The 12,456-nt window shown below is 52.2% G+C and overlaps 1 protein-coding gene across 1 annotated transcript in view; it reads right to left on the bottom strand.

Annotated features, from left to right (window-relative positions):
- The window catches only part of TNFSF11 (TNF superfamily member 11), a 30,491-nt gene extending 25,533 nt beyond the window's left edge, over window positions 1-4,958 (bottom strand). The window contains exon 1 of the mRNA XM_028735836.2: window positions 4,743-4,958. Within this exon, the coding sequence (XP_028591669.2) occupies window positions 4,743-4,958 (216 nt within the window). The remainder of the gene's footprint in view (window positions 1-4,742) is intronic.
- Between the last annotated feature and the right edge of the window lie 7,498 nt (window positions 4,959-12,456).

Here is a 12,456-nt window from a genome sequence, read left to right as displayed (position 1 = left end):
CTGCCAAGCAGGAAACACCATCAGAGCACTCCTGACATATGGTTGTCAAGCCTCTGCTTAAAGACCTCCAAAGACGGAGACTCCACCACACTCCTTGGCAGCAAATTCCACTGTCGAACAGCTCTTACTGTCAGGAAGTTCTTCCTAATGTTTAGGCGGAATCTTCTTTCTTGTAGTTTGGATCCATTGCTCCGTGTCCGCTTCTCTGGAGCAGCAGAAAACAACCTTTCTCCCTCCTCTATATGACATCCTTTTATATATTTGAACATGGCTATCATATCACCCCGTAACCTCCTCTTCTCCAGGCTAAACATGCCCAGCTCCCTTAGCCGTTCCTCATAAGGCATCGTTTCCAGGCCTTGGACCATTTTGGTTGCCCTCCTGAAATTGTTCCGACGCACCAGCAAACAAACCGTTTTTTAAGGTTAGCGCTTAAGGTCAGAGTTTTTAAAAAGTACCGGTGAACTGAACCAGAGTCAAACCCAAATGTGCAATTTCATTGTCCCGGTGGAAAGAGAGTCACACCTCAGAAATAGATTGGTTTTTTTAATGAATCAGATATGAACCTCGGAACCTCATCCTTCCCCAAACACTGGTACCCAGGGCTGTCCCAGGGGGCACAATTAGGACAAGCACCCCAAGCCTTGCATGTGGGGTGGGGGGAGGCAGGACAATTCCTGGCCACCCAGGTAGGCTTTCCAAATCCTTTCTTCATGAAGCAAGGTATAGAAGGAGGAAGAGAGGGAGAACCCTGGAGGCAGTGCTCCTGCAAAGGGGGGAAAATGGGAAACTGTGGGGCTTCATTGTTGCCACAGCCCAAACAAGCCTAGAAGGCAGGTGGGGTGCTGCCACCATCCCCCAGAAGAGGAGGAGGGGGTAGGGGTAACAAAAGCAACAGAGAGTGATTTGCCTCGAGCTCTGCAAATACTCCTGATATTTATTAGACTGCAGCTCCCTTCACCCCAGTGAGTGTGGCCAAGGATCAGCAAGGATGAAAGTTGCGGCCCAAATGTCTGTGGGCACGAAGTTGGAGAATGTTGATGTGCAGGTAAAGGTAAAGGGACCCCTGACCATTAGGTCCAGTCGTGGCCGACTCTGGGGTTGCAACGCTCATCTCGCTTTACTGGCCGAGGGAGCCGGTGTACAGCTTCCGGGTCATGTGGCCAGCATGACTAAGCCGCTTCTGGCAAACCAGAGCAGCGCACAGAAACACTGTTTACCTTCCCGCCGGAGTGGTACCTATTTATCTACTTGCACTTTGATGTGCTTTCGAACTGCTAGGTGGGCAGGAGCAGGGACCGAGCAATGGGAGGTCACCCCATCACGGGGATTCGAACCGCCGACCTTCTGATCGGCAAGCCCTAGGCTCTGTGGTTTAACCCATAGCGCCACCCACGTCCCGATGTGCAGAGTTGTGGATTAAAACCAACGGGCTGCAGAAGAGGGAGCCCACATGATGCCCTGCAGATATTTTGCACAAAAGCTGCCATCAGCTTCGGCCAGCCTGGAGTTAGAAATGCCATTGTCCAAAACGACTGGCCAGCACCACATGGGCTACAGGAATGCAGTGACACCAGGCATTTAGTTTGCATGCGTTCCGAGGCACTAAATGAAAGCCCAAAGGAAAAGACTCCAACTTTAAGTTATCAAATGCTTTTTGTCAATGAGAAAATAGTATCTATTTGACAACTCCACATTCACAAGGCTGTCTTACCCAACTGAACTGCCTTTCCAGGACCCAGATGTTGACTCCCTGGGTTTGCGGCCGCCAGTTAATCTAGATGCAATGTGGCACATTGTATGTGGCACAGCTGACATTGGTGTAATTGCACATTTGGCGGCTTAAAAGGGGTTTTGTGAATGGAAGCTGTAGCGGATGAAGAAATCCTTGCAGCCCAATCCGAAGCATGGCAGATAAACATGGTTGTTGTGAGGGTGAAATGGGGAGAAGATCCATGTACACCCCTCTTGAGCTCCTTCCATCATGAAGCTCAAGGTGCTTTCCTTGAAATATCCAGGTACTGACCAGACCCAGACTACTGAGCTTCAGCAGAATGGTCGCATCCGGGATTGGGGTGGTTATTTGAAACTTAAAAGGAGCCATCTGGGTGGAATCCCAATATTTATGCTTTTTGTCTTATTGTAAGGCAAGCTGTTTAATATCCCAAGGGGGAAATCTCCCCTGCATTTATTCTATAACATTTGTACAAACGTTTCTACAGCGCAGCATTACTGCCTTGCACTACTGAGAAACGTTTCGTTCATCAGGAAGAAAAGAGAAACCCAAAACCAGAATTTGCTTCTACCTCTGGGGAGATAAGAGCAAACATCAGCCTCTAACTTCCTTTGAGAAATTTCAGAACGCTAAGCCAAAACAACAAAAAAAGCGAACTCAACCAATGCACAGGGTAATTTCCAAGAAAGAAAGAAAAATCTTTTCAGCACCACAGCATAAACCACCAGAAAGACGACGCTACAAGCAGCCTCCTCTACCCCGGCAATGCAGATATATTTGTGCTGCCCACAACAAACCCCTCTTTATTTTCTAGATTTCTGTGGCATGAGGTTCTCTCTTCCAGAGATGAAATAAGGCATTTCTGGAACCCGTCTTCTTGAATCTATTCAGCAGTATCTATTCTTTTCCCAGGATTAAGAAATAAAAAAATTTTAAACAGATGCCAGTCATAAAAATCCAGCTCTTTCCCAAAGCGAATGCAATAAGAATCAGTTTCAGCTGGCTTTCTCTCTGCATTAAGAAAGTTACTAGATCCATGTCTGGGCACAATCCCAGCCCCACAGTAACCAATCACAATTGTATTAAAGTGGATTGCTACCTTGAGCTTGAGTTGACAGCCACACGGTTTCAGAGCTAAGGTTCACCAGCAATCACCAGGTTATTATTTTTCCATGAGACATTTACATCTCTGTCTTTCCAGTTTCCAAAACATCTAAGCAACTCGCTTCCAACTGTACGGCAGCCATGATCCCCTTCAAGTTTCTAATCATGAGTTGCCAAACTGATCAGCAAAAATCAAAGCTGAAGTTCCATGCACGGGCATCCTAAAGCTCTCAGTCGCAGAATGATACAAAGCAATTCCTTCTTCCCTCTGCCGTTTCCCGACTTAATGGAAAGCTGTGAAGCTTGTGGGTTGGATGCAGCTTTTTAAGCTCCGTTGGTTAGAGTGCTGGTAACGCCAAGGCTGCAGGTTTGATCCCCTTACGGGACAGCTTTAATTTCTGCATTGCTGGGGACTGGACTAGATCAGGGGTCAGCAAACTTTTTCAGCAGGGAACCGGTCCACTGTCCCTCACACCTTGTGGGGGGCCGGACTATATTTTTTTTTGGGGGGGGGAGAATTCCTATGCCCCACAAATAACCCAGAGATGCATTTTAAATAAAAGGACACATTCTTCTCATGTAAAAACATGCTGATTTCTGGACCGTCCACGGGCCAGATTGAGAAGGCGATTGGGCTGGACCTGGCCCCCGGGCCTTAGTTTGCCTACCCATGGACTAGATGATCTTCTGGTCCTTCCCAATTCTACAATTCTATGAACTATTAAGCTTGAACTTGCCACCTTCAAGTTCGACGGCAGCCACAACCACGGAGTAACGTTGCCTGAAACCAACCTCATCCTCGTTCCAGTTAAACAGGCACTACTCAACAAGCAGTGAATTTGAACGTCTTGTTAAAAATAAAAAGCTACATGTGCTTTTCAGAGGGTTTATAAACACACACACAAACCCAACAGCAAATCACCCCCTTTTGGCCCAAGCTAGCCATTGACCTCGCCTGCTTTTTGGGAGAAAAGCAATGAGAAACCTAGACAGCATCTTAAAAAGCAGAGACATCACCTTGCCAACAAAGGTCTGTATAGTAAAACCTATGGTTTTCCCAGTAGTGATGTATGGGAGGGAGAGCTGGACCATAAAGAAAGCTGATCTCTGAAGAATTGATGCTTTTGAATTAGTGCTGGAGGAGACTCTTGAGAGTCCCATGGACTGCAAGAAGATCAAACCTCTCCATTCGGAAGGAAATCAGCCCTGAGTGCTCACTGGAAGGACAGATCCTGAAGCTGAGGCTCCAAGACTTTGGCCACCTCATGAGAAGAGAAGACTCCCTGGAAAAGAGCCTGATGTTGGGAAAGATGGAGGGCACAAGGAGAAGGGGACGACAGAGGACGGTTGGATAGTGTTCTCAAAGCTATGAACATGAGTTTGACCAAACTGCGGGAGGGAGGACGGGAGTCAGAGCAGATTTTTCCCTTTTCTTGCGAGGAATCCTATTTGGAATAAGGGAATTTCCCTTTAAAAAAAGGGAAATATTGACAGCTATGACAGGAGTGCCTGGCGTGCTCTGGTCCATGGGGTCACGAAGAGTCGGACATGACTCAACCAGTGGCGTAGTGTGGGGGGTGCAGGGGGGGGGGCGGCCGCACCGGGCGCAACATCTGGGGGTTAGGGTTAGGGGGCGCAAATCCACGGGTTAGGGGGCGCAAATCCACGGGTTAGGGGGCACAAATTACTTGCCTTGCCCCGGGTGCTGACAACCCACGCTACGCCACTGGACTCAACAACAACAAGAAGAAGCCATTGCCCTGATGGTCAGCCTTTCCCTGGGACCCGCGCAGCCCCCTTCGGCTCCCCTTGGGCGTCGCTCAAGCCCCCCAGCCGTGCCCGTCCAGGAGCCGCGCGCCGTCGGTGCGCCCGCGCGCATCCCTGGCCGGGGAGCCCCGCTTACCTGCGCTCGGAAGTAGAGGAAGAGGGCGATGCTGCAGACCACCTGGCCGAGGCCCAGCAGCGCCAGCGCGGCCAGCAGCGAGCGCGAGGCGGGCGCGGCGGAGGGCTGCGCGCTGGGCGGCGGAGGCGGCGCGGGCAGGGAAGGCAGCGGCGGGGCGCCCTCCGGCTCCTCGGCGCCGCGCAAGTACTTGGCGTAGTCTCGGCTGGCGCGCCGCATCTCCGCGCGCTCGCGCCCAAACTGCCGCCCGGAGCGCAGCGCCGCCCGACGGGCCCTTTATAGGCTCGCCCGACGGCGACGCCCAGCCGGGCCCGGCTCCGCCCCGGCGGGCAGGGAGGGCAGCGCGCCGAGGAAGCCCGGCCAGGAGGCGGAAAAGCCGACGGCTGCTTGGCGTGGACGCTGCGCAATCCCGGTGGAGAGCCGTCGAGGAGCAGTATCTGCAGTAGCAACGCTGTCGCGGATCATCCGCTCCTGCGCCCGGCTGGAGAACTTCAGAATCGCCCTCCAGGGCGGAGAGAGCTTCCCTGCTGCTTCGGTCATCGACTCCCCTTTTCTCTCCCCCGCTTTCACTTTTCTCCTTTCACTTGGAGCGGGGGAGGGGAATAGTGTGGAAGCCGAAATCCAGCCCGCTCGTTTTAATTTTTTTTCCAAATTTTTTGTATTGGTTTTCACATTATAAACAAACAAACATAAACCATAGCCTTATTGAAAATTACACTTATTAACATTGTTAAGTGACTTCCTCGCTTCCCCTTGGTTGAATTTCATTGCGTGTCCTTTTAACGGTTTTCTAAATCACAGTTCTTAAAATAATTTAACTTAAACATTAGCATCCTTAGATCTTCACATTATGAAATTAAACGTATTAATTGAACACGTAACATAAATAAAATCCTAAGACAATTAAGTATCTGCAAGCTGTTTTCAGTTAGTTTAACTTAACATGTTTAAGTAATCATTAAATTTAATCCACACTTCCTGATACTCCTCCTCCTTCTGGTCGCGGACTCCTCCGGTTAGGTCGGCTAGCTCCGAAAAATCCATCATCTTCATCTGCCATTCTTCTGTCGTTGGTAATTCTTGGGTTTTCCACTTTTTAGCTAACAAAATACGAGCAGCGGTTGTGGCATACAAAAATAATTTAACATCTTTCTTGGGCAATTCCAAACCTGTTATTCCAAGAAGAAAAGCCTCTGGTTTCTTTATAAATGTATATTTCAACATTTTTTTCAATTCATTATATATCTTTTCCCAGAAGTCTTTCACCTGGGTCTTGATAAAGCCATTGCACTCCTATTTCTGTTTGGATTAAAATATGCTCTTTTCCTCTTCCTTCCTGGCATCCGTGTGGATGGTTCGAAGCAATAATCCTAAATTTAAATCCCATTGCACTCAGGAACCACGTCCAAAGAAACTTCCGTAGAACCCGGCTGCGTGTTAGGCCCCCTCCCGCACCTCAGAGGACCACCAACCGAACGGGAGGAGGGTCTTGGGAATGTAACAGAACCTTTATTGTTAGCAATGGTCACATTCCGATGTCCTGTTTTTACACCCTAAGACGCTATAAAATGTATGGGATGCCACCATTTCTAAATGAAACAATTAAAGGTAAAGGGACCCCTGACCATTAGGTCCAGTCGTGGCCGACTCTGGGGTTGTGGCACTCATCTCGCTTTATTGGCTGAGGGAGCTTTATTGGTACAGCTTCCGGGTCATGTGGCCAGCATGACTAAGCCGCTTCTGGTGAACCAGAGCAGCGCACGGAAACGCCGTTTACCTTCCCGCCGGAGCGGTACCTATTTATCTACTTGCACTTTGATGTGCTTTCAAACTGCTGGGTTGGCAGGAGCAGGGACCGAGCAACGGGAGCTCACCCCATTGCGGGGATTCGAACCACTGACCTTCTGATCGGCAAGTCCTAGGCTCTGTGGTTTAACCCACAGCACCACCCGCATCCCAGTTAAATGAAACAATTACTTCCAAATAAAAGGAAAAAGATCACTCTGCTGCTCTACATTATTATTACTATTTATTAATTTATACACCACCCTTCATTCAAGGATAACATGAAAACGCAGAAGTACGTAACATAAAAACAAAAATAATAAAATAAACCCCTACTGTGCACAAAGAGAGAGAGGGAGAGAGCTTAAAAGGCCATGGATGGTTTAATTAGCCAAAGGTTGTTCCTAGGTACCTGGTGAAATTGGGAGAAAGACAACATCTTTGCAAAATTTGCACATATATATTTATTATTAAACTTGGCAGGACTTACACCCAGGTAAATATGGCGGGAATCAAACTGCATGTCTGCTGTTCTCTGTTTTGGAAACATGCTGTTTTCAAAAAGGCTGTGCTGTGTTGCTTGAAAGCTCTCACTTTCCATGGTGCTATGGTGTTGTCTGTGGGATCAGCAGAACATTTGACAAAGCACCATCCATTTGAAGAAACAGGCCGAGCGCCACGGAAAACGCCCAGGCCTGCCTTCTCCATTGTAGGTAGGGAAAACCCTTTCCAGTTCTGTGGGACTGGGCTGCACTTCTGATACACAAACCAGCAACCACACAGGAAGCCTCAAAGGCATAACCCTGTGAGAAGACTTTCAAGACAACAGTTTATTTTCCCCACATGGAGCTCAGCACAAACATTCAAAGACCCACATGGGATACAAATGAGGAAAGCAACCTCCATGTAGGTCTTTAATTGTGCAAACTCACACTTAGTTCCATACTTCGCAATAGCTTTGTCTTATTGGGTGAGGGCTGCAAAGCGAGGTTTAATGTGTGGCTAAGTATGTGATTTATTCGTAATGATTTTAATGTTTCTGTTTTTTGTGTTTTATATTGCCTTATTTTGTTGCCATTCTTGGTGAAGGAAGGCACAGAAATCATTTTTTAAAAAATACATTGTCAGGGTTGCTTCAAGATCCTAGCTCACAGAGGATCACGCTAGCCAACGGTCATTAAGTAAAAGTCTTTATTGAGTTACAGTTTCCATTCTCAAGCTGCTGCGTGCAACCCTACGTCTAGTAGCTAGATCGGCGAAGCTCCGTCTGAATCTCCGCCCCTCGTACACCAACTTAATATCCTAGCCCTGCTCCACCTTTTCCGCCTGACTGTTCTTCTCTGGGTCCCTCTGCCCCCCTGGGTCTCTTCCTTCCGGGATTCTTCGGACGCTGACCCCCCGGACTCTCCTGTCTCCTTGCGCCGGGCTTTAGGACCCGGCTCTCTTTCCGGGCTGCCTACTGCGCCTCCTTCCTGTGCATTTGAACTTGGCGCGCGCGCCCAACCTTCCACCTTCCGTCTAACCGTTTCTTCGCTCCCAGATGGAGGTGTGGCCACCCCTGACTCGTGCCCTCCCTCCTGCTGTGAGCTGCCAGCGCTTGCCCCCTGGCTCCTTTCCTCTTCCCTGCTCTCTGGCGGTGACGCTGGACCCGATCTCCAACTGCTCTCCTCTGATTCCCCTCTGGCTCTATCTCCCTGGGGTGCCCCCCTAAACTCCCCCCTTGCCTTGGCCACTGGTGCTCCTTTCTGTGAATCCTCCGACTCACTGGAGAGACTCGGAGATCTCGGGTCGTCGTCATCGCTCATCCTTTCTTCTGCCTCCTCCCCTTCGCTCTCTGTTTCCTCCCTTGCCCTTGCCTCTGCTCCTGAACCCCTGACATCCATCCCCCCCTCGAAGCCCCCCACTCCCCCTTCCCCTCCTTCCGGTGCTGGAGCTGGGTGCTGCTGCGTCAAGGAGACGAATGTCGGGTACCGTTCGGTTCCCGTAGCGGGCCTCCCTCCGAAGTCTTCCGGTTCTTCCTCCCTTCTCTCGTCGACGACGGTCACCTCTGCTTCCATCTCTGTGCCGCCGTGCTCGAAACCTGGATCGTCCCCGAAAATGTCCATGTCCGTCTCTCCCTCGCTTCCTCCAGGCGGCGTTGCTCGGCCTGGACCTTCTTGCCACTTCCTGCGCCACTGTTCCTCTGGTTTGTCGTCCCACCAATACGAGGGTTCTGAGGCAGATCCCGAGGGCGACCCCTCCGGGGAACGGACGTCTCGTATCGGGTCCTCGTCAGAGTCGAACCCCCGGAACGTGCTGCCCGAAAGCGTGGGTGTGAAAAGCCAGTCGTCGAAAAAGTCTGCTGGCATCGGTCTATGTGGGAAGAGGGCATGAAACTCGTCTTTGAGCAGAGGTTCGTCCAAGGCGTAGTCCGGCACCCAACTGTTCGCACTGGCCGGGGTGCCCTCCCTGGCGAGAAAGTATTCTACCCCTTCTTCCCCCCATCTGGAATCCAAAATCTCTGTGACTTCGTTGATGCGCTCCTTCTGTGCCACTCCTGCGTGCCCTGTTCTGTCTCTGGCCGGACTCTGCGCCGTTCCGGGTTCCTGAAACCTGTGCGGTGCCTTGTAGGGAGTGAGCACCGATCTGTGGAATACCGGATGCATTCTGGAACCCTCCGGAAGCGCCAGCCTGAAGGCCACCGGGTTGACCTGCTCTTCGACTTGATAGGGCCCCAGTTGCTTATGCCCTAGTTTCTTCTTGGCCAACGACCTGGCCGGCACTGCGTGGGCTGCTAACCAGACCCAGTCCCCCACGTGTAGCTCTTCGCCAACCCTTCTGCGTTTGTCCGCTTGTACCTTGTATGCGTGCTTGGCCAGCTCCAGGTGGCGCCTCAGCTGATCGTGGACTTCCTGCAGTTCCGACGCGAACGCATCTGCCGTCTGCGGCTCCCCTTCCCCCAGCCTTTCCAGTCCCGGGAAGGTTCTGGGGTGCCTCCCGTTGTTGGCGAAGAACGGTGTGACCCCCGTGGACACGTGCTTCGTGTTGTTGTAAGCGAACTCGGCGAGCGGCAGGTAATCCACCCACGTCGCAGGCTGTTGATTTGCATAGCACCTCAAGTACTGCTGCATGATGGCATTGACCCGCTCTGCTTGCCCGTTGGTTTGCGGGTGTCTCGCCGACGCCAGGTTGATCTTGACGTTCAGGAAGCCCATCAGCCGCTGCCAGAAATTTGAGATGAACTGCCGCCCCCGGTCGGACAGAATAGACCGTGGCAGACCGTGAACCTTGAACACGTGGTCTATGAACAGTTTGGCGGTTTGTTCCGCCGTGGCCACCTTCGCACACGGAATGAAATGTGCCATCTTGGAGAACAAGTCCACCACCACCAGCACTGCCGTCTTGCCCCTCGAGCTGGGCAGATCCGTGACAAAGTCCAGGGCCACCCTCTCCCAAGGTTCGGCCGGAGTTTGCAGCGGTTCCAACAGTCCGGCCGGCGGTCTAAGCACTGGCTTCGCCCTCTGGCAGGTGTCACACCTCGCCACGTAGTCCACGACCTCCCTTCTCATTCCAGGCCACCAGAAATCCCTGGCTACTAGTTCCACCGTCTTCTCCTTGCCGAAGTGCCCTGCAGTGGGCGCGTCGTGCAGCTGCTGCAGCACCTTGGCGCGAAGTTCGTCTCCCGGCACGTAGATGGCCCCTTTACGGATGAGCAATCCATCTCTTAGCTGGAAACCGTCGGCCGCTGCTTTGCCCCTTTGCACCTCTGAGATCTTTGCTTGCGCGAAGGAGTCCCCTTGCAACGCTCGTCGCACCGCCTCCAGATCCACGGTTGCCGCGGCGCACGCCCACACTGTTGGTGCGAAGATGTGCATGGCGGCCGCTGGCGTTGCTTCCTCCAGATACTGTGGCTTGCGGGAGAGAGCGTCCGCCATGATGTTGGTGTCCCCCGGGACATACTCTATTCGGAAGTCGAAGTTCGCAAAGAACTCAGCCCAACGTATCTGCCTTTGGTTCAGGAACTGTGCCGTGCGCCAGTGCTCTAGGTTCTTGTGGTCCGTGCAAACCTGCACCGTGTGCTTGGCGCTGATCAGAAAGTGCCTCCACGCCTTGAACGCTGCATGAATGGCCAGCAACTCCCTGTCCCATATGGTGTAGTTCTGCTCGGACTTGCTGAGCTTCCTGGAGTAAAACGCTCCCGGTCGCCACACCCCCTGCGGGTCTTTCTGCAGCAGGACCGCCCCCACGGCTCTGTCCGAGGCGTCAGTCTCCACCCTCATCGGCTTGCTGGGGTTGACATGAAGCAGCTGCTCTTCCGACGCGAAGAGACGCTTGAGTGCCTGAAAGGACTGTTCCGCCTGCTCTGTCCAAATGAACTTCTTTTTCTTGGAGCTAAGCGTGTCAGTGATGGCCGCCGTCTGCATAGCGAAGCCCTTGATAAACTTGCGATAGAAGTTCGCAAAGCCGACAAACCGTTGGACCTCCTTCCGGTTGCGCGGGCTCTTCCAATCCAACACCGCTCGAACCTTGGCGCTGTCCATGGCGAGCCCCTTGTCAGACAGCTTGTAGCCCAGAAAATCCACCTCCGTCACGTCAAATTGGCACTTCTCCAGCTTGGCGTAGAGCCTATGGTGCTTCAGCCTGTTCAGTACTTCCTTGACGTGTTTGTCATGCTCCTGTTGCGACTCCGAAAAGATCAGGATGTCATCTAAGAAACAGACGCACGTCTTGTAGAGAAGTCCCGCCAACACGTGATGCATGAATGCTTGAAAAACGTGGGAGCCATTTTGCAATCCAAAAGGCATAACTCTATATTCGTAGGTCCCCAGTGGCGTGAACATGGCTGTTTTCCACTCGTCTCCCTCCCGCATGCGAATGAGGTTGTACGCACCTCGCAGATCCAATTTGGTGAACACTCTGCCCTTCCGCACCTTTGCGAGGAGGTCGTCAATTCGGGGCATGGGGAAGTCCGACGGCTTAGTCACACTGTTCAAGATCCTGTAATCCACTACGAGCCTCTTTTGGGGTGTATCCCGCTTCTTAACGAAGAACACCGGGCTGCCTCCCACCGCCTTGGACTCTCGGATGAAACCGCGCTCCAAATTATGATCTATGAACTCCTTGAGTTCTTGCAGCTCGTCCTCTGACATGGAATACAGTCTCCCCTTAGGCAGCGCCGCCCCTGGCAGCAGGTCAATCTTGCAGTCATATGGCCTGTGAGGGGGTAGCCTGTCTGCCTCCTTCTCGCAGAAAACTTCCAAAAATTCTGCGTACTTGTGGGGAATCGCTTGCAGCGTGCCTAGCAGTAGCTGTGACTCCTCTTCCTCTCCTTCCTGCCTGGGCACGATGCAGTGTTCAGCACAAAAGGAAGAGCCGAAGGTCAGCTGCCTCTGGTACCAAGCCAGCGTTGGGCTGTGTTTGTCCAGCCAACTCATGCCCAACACAATGGGCGTGTCCGACAATTGAGTGACGTTGAAGCTGATGACTTCTTGGTGATTCCCAAGTCGCATCACCATCGGTGGCGTCTGCTGCACCACTTGCCCTCCTAGCAGCTCCCTGCCATCCACCGTGACCACCTGCAGGGGCAGTGTGGCCGGCAGCAACTGTATAGCATGCTGGTTGACGAAGTCCTGCCCCATAAAGTCCGCATTGCTGCCTGAGTCAATGGTGATTGGCACGTCCATGGTGATGCCATTGGGCAGCTGGAGCGACGCGGTGAGCCTCACCACTGGTTTGGGCGGGAGGGGGTTCACGGGCTGTAAAATCTCTGGGGACTGCATCATTAATACGTCTGGCTGGGCCCCAGTGCCTCTTCCTCCAGCCAGACAGCGTCGTTTCCCTGCTGTGGTTCTCCTTGCTGCGTTGCTGCAGTCGCCATTGCTGAGGCTGCAGTGAGCTTGTGGAGCCTCTGGGGACACTCTTTCGCCATATGCCCTGGCTCCTCACAGACGTA

The sequence above is a fragment of the Podarcis muralis genome, chromosome 8 (genome assembly GCF_964188315.1).
Source record: "Podarcis muralis chromosome 8, rPodMur119.hap1.1, whole genome shotgun sequence".
Classification (NCBI taxonomy): Eukaryota; Metazoa; Chordata; class Lepidosauria; order Squamata; family Lacertidae; genus Podarcis; species Podarcis muralis.
This window is presented reverse-complemented; position numbering and strand designations above follow the sequence as displayed.